At 43.1% G+C, this 9,643-nt stretch overlaps 1 protein-coding gene across 1 annotated transcript; it reads left to right on the top strand.

The window, feature by feature from the left end:
• The first annotated feature begins 389 nt into the window (after positions 1 to 389).
• On the top strand, positions 390 to 8,987 carry SLC30A1 (solute carrier family 30 member 1). Its single transcript, XM_014573963.3, has 2 exons — positions 390 to 1,335; positions 6,070 to 8,987. Exons 1-2 carry the CDS (start codon positions 729 to 731, stop codon positions 6,984 to 6,986), a joined length of 1,524 nt encoding a protein of 507 aa, XP_014429449.2. The 5' UTR covers positions 390 to 728; the 3' UTR covers positions 6,987 to 8,987.
• The last annotated feature ends 656 nt before the right edge of the window (positions 8,988 to 9,643 follow it).

Here is a 9,643-nt window from a genome sequence, read left to right as displayed (position 1 = left end):
AGGGAGCGGCGGACGCTCCTTGGGCGGGGCCGGTTCCCAGCCGAAGAGCGGCGCCGGACTGGCAGAGCAGCCGCCCTCAAGCTCGGGCCGTGTGAAGAGCAGAACACCCGCCCCGCAGCACCCCCTTTTGCACCAGTCCCGCAAAAGGCCTCTGGGGGGCGGGGTTAAGGGAAACCCGCAGGAGCGACAGAGAGAAGCGCCCAATTGGCTTCCTCGCCCCGCCTCATTGGCTTCCTCCCTGCTTCTGGCCCGGGAGCGGTGGCAGGCGGAGCCAGTGGACGCTGCGCAGGGGCGGGGCCAGGCGCTTGTCGTGAAGGCTGCGAACCAATGGAGGAGGAGATGAGAGGCAGCCCCTCCTGCCCCTGCTAGGGGGCCGCGGCCAATCCGAGGCGTTGGGGGAGGCGACGGCGAGCTGGGGTTCCGTGTGGAAAGAGTAGGGGGTTCGGGTGCAAAGTTTCGTTTCAAACCGTCTGCAAAGAGCGGCCGAGGAGGGGGAGTTGGAGCTGCGGACGCGCCCTGCCCGTCTTGTGCCGCCGGCTCTTGCTTTTAAGTCGCAGCGGTGGGTGCTCCGCCAGGTGAGTTCTGAGCCCGCCGCCGTCCAGTCCCCCGGAGCCGGGAGCGCCGAGTCGCGGCGCGGGCAGCCAGCGGGACCGCCTGTTAACCCCCGCCAGGGCGGCCAGTCTCCCCTCCCAGCCGGGTGTTGCTCTCCGCGTGGGCTGACAGAGAGCATGGCGGGCAGCGGGGCGGGCGAGCCCCGGCAGCCCCGCTACCGCCGAGTGCGGCTGCTGTGCATGCTGGCGCTCACCTTCCTCTTCTTCGTGGTGGAGGTGGTGGTGAGCCGGATCACAGCCTCGCTGGCCATGCTCTCGGACTCCTTCCACATGCTGTCCGATGTCATGGCTCTGGTGGTGGCCCTGGTGGCCGTACGCTTCGCCCAGCGCACACGCGCCACCCACAAAAACACCTTCGGCTGGGTGCGGGCGGAGGTGATGGGCGCCTTGGTCAACGCTGTCTTCCTCACCGCCCTCTGCTTCACCATCCTGCTGGAGGCCATCGAGCGCTTCACCGAGGCCCACGAGATCCAGCAACCGCTTGTGGTGATTGGAGTGGGAGCTGCGGGGCTCCTCGTCAATCTGCTGGGGCTCTGCCTCTTCCACCAGCATGGAGGTGGGGGGCACGGGCACTCGCATGGTGGGAGCCAACACCACCGCAGTGGCAGCCGCACCAAATTGGAGCGATCTTCTGGGGATGGGGATGCTGTGCTGCGCACGGAGGAGACCAACACACTGGTGGAGAATTGCAGCAGCACCAATGGAGTCAACCAAGAGAAGTTAGGTAAGCGGTACTGTCCACAGTAGGAGTCCTTCCTTAGCCTGAGGACTGGAGGGGGGGGAAGTTTCCTCTATAGAGATCGGAAGGTGAGGAGCAGATAGATGCTCCTGTATCAGGTTGGAGACAGGTTAAGGGAGACGTTCAATTTCTTTTTTTTTTTTTTTTTTTTTTTTTAAAAGAGATGAAGTAGGATAAAATAAGGGAGGTATAACTCAGGTAATTTTGTACAGTGGTATTGACATTCCATACTAGCAGTGGATTTTGGAAGACACTGCATGTTGGTGGAAGAAAGATTAAGTGATTCCCTTGTTTGTTAATAGTTTACATAGCAATATCTTGGCTACAATTGCTATTCCTGTATTAGCGAGTCAAGGGATTTTGGCTGCAGTTGCTATTCCTATATTAGTCAAGGGATTCAGTGTGCTCATGCATCTTCTTCCAAAAACTTCCTTTCTACCTTGTTTAGTAGCTCAGAACACTTTAGTATGACTGGTGGGGGGGGGGAATTCTTTACCATTCACTTGTTAGGTAAACAATGAATTTGTTTACCTTTTGACTCTCTTTTGTTCTCAGTGCCTAGTGAAACATAAATTAGTAAGCTCATCATTGTATAGTTGGGCTGTATGTTGGCTTTCAAAAGATGGGGTTTGTGAAAATATAGGACTGGTTGCTCTAGTACTTTAAGCATCAACCTGATCATTTAATGAGCCTTAATGTTATTTCACTTCCTAAGTAAGTATCCTAGTTTTAGCATGCATTAAACAAGTTAGGGCTTGTCTATACTGGCAAGTTACTGGGCTATAATGTTCTCATGGGGTGTGAAAAAAAAATCCTTCCCCCTTCAGCTAGCGCTTTAAAGTGCCAGTGTAAATAGGCTACAAGTGCTGTTAGCTACTCCCTTCATGGAAGTGGTTGACCTAGACCAGTGGTCCCCAACGCGGTGCCCGCGGGCGCCATGGCGCCTCCCGGGGCATTTGTGTGTGTCCGCTGAATCATCTGGGCCGGCCCTGCCCTAGGCACACGACACATGTGCGGTGCCGCCCCCGGATGTGCGGAGCATGAGCGTCCCTGCCCCCGGATGCCTGGAGCTTGACCGTCCCTGCCCCCGGGGTGCCTGGCAGCCCCGAAAGGTTGGGGACCACTGATCTAGACTCTCCTAGAGCAAGAGTGGGGAACCTTTTTAAGACTGGGGGCCACTGATCCATAAAAAAATCAGTGAGAAGCAAAAAAAAAAAATAACCCAAACATTTCAGCTTCAGTGTTGTTGCCCTGCAGGGGATCACCAAAGCTCTTGTACATAGGCCTGGAGCAGGAGTGGCAGTTTGTCCTGCTGTGGGGGAAACCCTGGGCCTCAGCCAAGGGCCAGCTCATAAGCCATTAGCCATATCCAGCCCATGGGCCATGGGTCCAGATGCCCTCTTCCCTTCACCTAGAGCTCTGGGAGAACTCTCCCAGCGCTGCAGCTAGGATCATACTAGTGCAAGTGCTTTAATGTTCTGATTATAGCCTGAGTGTTTAGAGAGAAAGGTGGGTACAGTAATATCTTTTTATTGGTCTGTTGGTTTGGGAGACAAGTTTACACAGAGTTTTGTGGCTCTGACCAATAGAATTTGGCCCAATAGAAATATTACCTCACCAGCTTTGTTACTATAAAATGCTTAGACAGTAAAAGTTAAGTAGACCTCATTAGAATATTGTAGTTTGTAACTTGAAAATCAGAAAATATGTGGAAATAAAAAAAATTAGAGTTAAATCTGTTATTCATCTGATTATCATATGCCTTTGAAATTTTGTAGTATCCTCTACATGCTTGTTATACTATCATAGGTCTCTCCTGCTCTTGAATACGTCATTATAATGCTGCTGTTAAGTATGATGTCAAATGCATTTAATTAACTGTGTAATCGCTGAAAACTTTGGGGGCTGCTGACCCACAGAAAAATCAGTGAGAAGCAAAAAAACCAAACATTTCACACTCACAACTCAGATTAAATTTCAGTAGTTACACACAGGCATGGGGCAGTCGGCTCCCCTTTAGAGGCAGCAGAGGAGGGGTAGGCAGTCCTGCGTGTAACCATGAGAGTTAACTGATAGGTTGATTATGTACCCGGTTATACTTTCACTTCAGGTATGACCACCTGATAAATTTAAAATATGATAGTACTCAGCGTAGACAAGGATCAACACATACCAATATGTTAGTCGGGGTTCGTCTACAGGGCTTAACTCAAAATAAGCTACACAACTTGAGCTATGTCAATTGTGTTGCTTATTTCGAAATAAATAGGGAGTGTCTACACAGCTCTTATTTTGAAATAGAGCACTCTTCCTCTGACTTTCCTCTGACTTCCCTTATTCCTCGTACAATGAGGGTTACAGGAGTCAGAATAAGAAGTCCTCTAGCTTGATAGTATTTTGACACTATTTCAAAATAGTGTAGTTATAGCGCTGGTTATTTCGAAATAGTGTTGCAGTGTAGATGTATCCAGAGTGTGTTTTAACGCTCATATCCCAGTGTAGAAAAACACTAAGACTACGTCTACATTGGCAAGATTTTGCACAAAAGCAGTCACTTTTGCGCAAAAACTTGCCGCCTGTCTACGCTGGCAGGGAGTTCTTGCGCAAGAACACTGACGTTCTAATGTAAAAAATCAGTACTAATGTAAAAAATCAGTGTTCTTGCGCAAGAGGCCAGCGTAGACAGGCAACATGAAATGGCCATAAAATGGCCATCGGAGCTTTCTTGCGCAAGAGAGCGTCTACACTGGCACGGATGCTTTTGCGCAAAAGCACATGCCAGTGTAGACACTCTCTTGCACATATACTTTAACGCAAAAACTCTTGCGTTAAAAGTATTTGCGCAAAATCTGCCAATGTAGATGTAGCCTAACAATCCACATTCTAATTTCTTTCTATTTCTCTTTGTTTGTTCACCTAGCTTCTTCATTGGCTCCATTGTCTGAGTGCCTTCCAAAATTATAAAATGTACATATAAATATAGGTATATTTCTTTACCTTCTGATTAAAAGTGCCCACCATACATTTTCAGAAAGCCTTTGATGAGGTCCCTCACTGAAGGCTCTTGTGTAAATTACATTGTCATGGGATAAGAAGGAAGGTCCTTACATGGATTGAGAACTGGTTAAGGCAGGAAACAAAGGGTAGGAATAAATGGTAAATTTTCAGAATGGAGAGGGGTAGTGGTGTACCCCAAGGGTCAGTCCTGTTACCAATCCTGTTCAATTTACTCAAGTGGTCTGGAGTAGGTATGCAGTGAGGTGGTAAAGTTTGTGGATGATACTAAACTATTTAAGATAGTCAAGACAGAAGCAGACTGTGAAGAACTTCAGAAAGATCTCTCCAAACTGAGTGATTGGGCAACAAAATGGCAAATGAAATTGAATATGGATAAGTATAAAGTAATGCATGTTGGGGAAAAAATAACCCCAACTATACGTACAGTATGATGGGGGCTAATTTGGCTACAACAAATCAGGAAAGATCTTGGAGTTATCATGGATAGTTCTCTGAAAACTTCCACACTATGCAGCGGCAGTCAAAAAGGCAAATAGGATGTTAGGAATTATTAAGAAAGGGATAGAAAATAAGACACAGAATATCTTACTGCCCCTGTATAAAAGTATGGTATACCCACATCTTGAGTACTGTGTACAGATATGGTCTCCTCACCTCAAAAAATATAACCCTGGAAAGGGTTCAGAAAAGGGCAACTAAAATGATTAGGGGTTTGGAATGGGTCCCATATGAAGAGAGGCTAAAGCAACTGGGACTTTTCAGTTTAGAAAAGAGGAGACTGAGGGGGGATATGATAGAGGTATATAAAATCATGAGTGGTGTGGAGAGGGTGAATAAAGAAAAGTTATTTATTAGTTCCCATAATAGAAGAACTAGAGTACACCAAATGAAATTAGTGGGTAGCAGATTTAAAACTAATAAAACTTCACACAGCGCATAGTCAATCTGTGGAACTCCTTGCCAGAGGAGGTTGTGAAGGCTAGGACTATAACAGAGTTTAAAGAGAAGTTAGATAATTTCATGGAAGTTAGGTCCATAAAAGGCCAGGGGATAGAAATTGTGTCTCTGGCCTCTGTTTGTCAGAGGCTGGAGATGGATGGCACAAGACAAATCCCTTGATCATTGTCTTCAGTCCATCCCCACCCGGTCAGCAGACAGGCTGCTGGGCTAAATGGACCTTTGGTCTGACCCAATACGGCCATTCTTATGTTCTGTGTTCTTATGTTATGGTGGAAGTGGTAGGCTGTCTGGCTTGCTTTTTGGGGGCATTTTGTTCTGAAAACTGTGAAATTTGTAGTCCTTTCACTCAGTTCAACCTATTTGAATTAACTGCAACATCTTTCCTCTAACCTGTTTTATAGAAACATTCTTTCTTATTGTACTAGAGAGCAGAACAGTTTCACAACTTACTCTGCACAAATAATCAGTTTTCTCTGTCCACTATTCTGCCAGCTAGGAGGTAAAAGGCCACAAATTTAGTTGCTAGGCTATAACTGTTGTTGAATTGTACAATGGAGGAGGATTTAAAAAATAAAAGCCTAAGTGATGTCACTTTGCTATAATATTTCACTGTAATAAATTTAGAAACCACTTTATTGAGTTGATATCATAATACAGTAAAACATTTTACTTCATGTACATTTAGTCTATTGTATCTGATATCGTACATGGTATGTAACTGTTTCACTGTTTTCTTTGCAGGTGACATGGTGAAAGATGGCAAGGCGGAACTACAAGCAAATGGGAGTGCAGGTTCTCACTCTCTGGACATAGAAGTTGAAGAAGACTCCAGTGGACAGCTTAACATGCGTGGAGTTTTTCTGCATGTGCTTGGAGATGCTTTGGGTTCAGTGATTGTGGTGGTGAATGCCTTGGTCTTTTACTTTTCTTGGAACCCATGTCCCAAAGATGGGCCATGTTTTAATCCATGTGTCAATAGCCATTGTATAGAAAATGCTACTGTGGCCCCACCACTTGTCAGTGCTAAACTGCTCAAGCAAGAGGGTATTCATGTAGCTGGTCCCTGCTGGGTGCTGTATTTAGATCCCTCTCTTTGTCTGATAATGGTTTGTATACTCCTTTACACAACTTATCCATTACTCAAAGAATCTGCCCTAATCCTTTTACAAACTGTTCCCAAACAAATTGATATATATTCTTTGAACTTGAAACTACGTAAACTTGAAGGAGTTGAAGCAGTCCATGAACTACATGTTTGGCAACTGGCAGGCAGCAGAATCATAGGCACTGCTCACATAAAATGTCATGACCCTGCATCATACATGAAAGTGGCAAAGCACATTAAAGAGATTTTTCATGATGAAGGGATCCATGCCACTACAATTCAGCCTGAGTTTGCCAGTGTAGGCTCTGAATCGGGTGTTGGCAAATGTGAGTTTCCCTGCAGAACTCAGTGTGCTCTGAAGCAGTGTTGTGGGACCACAGAAGGCAATACTGAGAAGAAGACAGAAAAGACATCTTCAATTGCTATTTCATGCTCAGAAATAATTATTGAATCACCACACCACAAAACTAGGAGGACTAAATCTGAAAGTATACCCACTGTTAGGCTAGAGGCAGATGATGACCCAGACACGCAATTTGAATCATCTTTGTAATTTCTATAGGTGTGCTGTTTGATAGCTTCAACTACAGCTTTATTGCAACAGAAAAAGACTGATATTTGAGATGCAAGTGTGTCAAACAGTGTAGTTGTTGAAGTCCCTGTTCTTGTCACACTGCTAAATCTAGAATGCTTGTTTTAAAGAACATAATGGCATTGTCATGACACAATGTGTTTGTGTTGACTTTGTAATGAGTGGCACTAAAGAGTGCCAATGCTGTAAAACATTTGGAAAACTAGTTTCAACGCTTCTGTTGAGCTTCAAATTGAAATATTTTCTCTCCTGAAAAGCTACTTGAGGGTTAAGTAAATTGGAATGTAGTTTGTGTTAGACTTCTCATTGGAGCAACTTTTTCCCTTAATATTTGATTTGTAGATATTTTAATATATTGTTTGTAATCCATATGAAAACCAAAGTTCATTATTTTTAAGGATGTTACAACATCAAACTAGAAACCACATTGTCCATTTCTCACATTTCCCTTAAATCTATACAGTCAACAATGTGTGTGTTTCTAGTGGATTTATTGCATAGTATAAATAGTAGTATATTTTAAAAGAAATGTATCAGTCATATGATTGATACAAAATTGTTCATTTCTTCCCCCCCTCCTTTTTCTCCTCCTTCCCCCTGCTGCTCTGGTGGTGTGGGGGTAATTAAAATTAATTTTTACAACTGATTTTAACAAACAGCTATGTTCTGTTAATGTAACTTCAACATGCTGAATACTCATCTGATCAGACACTTATCTGATCAGGACATTTAATTTATCATAGCAATGCCAACCAGCACTTCTAAATTGGAGGGTTTATCAACATTGACATAATGTTTCCTGGGTTTAAATTATAACTGCAGTAAAAATGAACTTGGATGAAATTTTACTGATAGTCTCAATGCAGCTGTAAGTCCTTATTACAGTGGTTGAAAGCTTGGCCCATTGAAGTGAATTGAAGCTTTGCCATTCAGTAAGGCCAGGATTTCATCCAATATGTTTTACTCTTTTTAAAACTCTGTGTTTCAAATAATTTTAATTGAATGTGTAAATATTCAGTTTAAAACTGTTTAACACAACTAAATAATAGACTGGTTCTGCTGGGTGCGCCATCAACTCATGTATTCTCAAGAATTGGGGATTGTTGACTCTGAATCAATAGGATATTGGGGAGAACTGGAAGCAATATAAATAAGAGACTTCGGTCCCATGCTGAGTGTCATGCTCCAGGCCCAAATGGACCCTTAAATCCACTTTTGGAGCTGCATATATAAATAGTGAGAAACATAGGACTGAGAGTTGGAAGATCTGAGTTCTTTTCCCAGTTCTGCCTCACAACTTACATTATGTGACCTTGAGTTAGTCACTTAACCTCTCTGCCTCATTCTACTAGTTTGTAAAATGTGGAGAATACCTACCTCATGGGATATTGGGGGGCTTAATCCATTAGTTTCTAAAGGCTTTTGACATCTTCCAATGGAAGACACTATAGAAGTGCAAAGTTGTTTTATTGCTTGTTTTCCAACAGTGGCTCCTTTTACATATGTGCAGGCACAACAGGATAATTTAAGGACAGTTTTGGCCTTATTTATGGATTTTGTGCATACTGTATTTTTAAGGTTTTAAACAATATTTAAATTAATATATTTTATATTAAAAATGTTTTGGTTAGTAAAGGAAATGCAGGTTCTTTTTCCCCCCTCAAATATAGAACTGCTCACTAATTTGCACTTCTCTAATATTCCCTATTATATTCATAAGTGGTTCACAACTGACTAATGCCCTTCTAGAGGGAGATCAGGTCTGGTCATGTCAGTGGGCTTACTCAGTTTCTCAGCAAAGCATTATAGTGAGGTCTTACATTAAGATTGTTTGCAAAATGTACTACCATATATGTACTAATATGCAATGAATCATTGTCAAACTCTCTCGGAGATGAACAAAGTGCACTTGAAATGCATATCCTTGCTTTTTTTTCCACAGTAAACTGCTTCACTGACTAGTATACTTAATTCTTTGTGTTTGGTCTCCCACTCATTAGTGGTAATTTGCAGGGTCCTGCTGTAGAACTGTCACTAACAAAATATAAAACAGTTTATAGCCAAAAATACAGTAATATTAAAAGTCATGGCTTTTGCTTTTATAGAAGGAGGTTACTAGTCCTGGCATGGTTGTCATCTTTAACAAATAACTATATTTGAATAGGCCTAGAAATGTATCCATTAATTCCGTTGTAGATGCTTAATCTTTTTGTGCCAGAAGTCATATTATAACTTTTTTTTGTTTTTGTTTTGTTTTTAGTGCTATGTCCATTGCAGGCAATGACTATCTTTAAATAAAAGGGAAAAAGCCCTCTCCCTCATCATGGACTTGAATACAGTGTCTATTAAGTACAAGGAGGGAGTTGCATAGCAATGGGATTATGGCTTCTACATGTATTGTTGCTGTAATGAGCCCAAATTGTAGCCTGATAACTTGCAATACATCTCAATACATCTCAGTCTTTTAATTTGATTTATACAGACTTGATTTTAATTCTGAGGACTGTAATTCCACTATACTGATGGCTTTCTTGAGCTACTACATAAATCATTTTTATCATTAAATTAGTGAATCTCAAGAGTAAGCACTTCACAGGTTGGACAGGAAAGCAGCTAAT

This window comes from Pelodiscus sinensis, chromosome 3, assembly GCF_049634645.1.
Source record: "Pelodiscus sinensis isolate JC-2024 chromosome 3, ASM4963464v1, whole genome shotgun sequence".
Lineage (NCBI taxonomy): Eukaryota > Metazoa > Chordata > Testudines > Trionychidae > Pelodiscus > Pelodiscus sinensis.
The sequence above is the reverse complement of the archived record's forward strand: the minus strand, read 5'-3'. Positions and strand labels throughout refer to the sequence as shown.

Excerpts from the sequence above, each read along its gene's own strand:
- SLC30A1 (XM_014573963.3), top strand. The coding sequence starts at position 729 with ATGGCGGGCAGCGGGGCGGGCGAGCCCCGGCAGCCCCGCTACCGCCGA. Across the intron at positions 1,336-6,069 it reads AGTCAACCAAGAGAAGTTAG|GTGACATGGTGAAAGATGGC; the intron begins GTAAGCGGTACT and ends TTTTCTTTGCAG.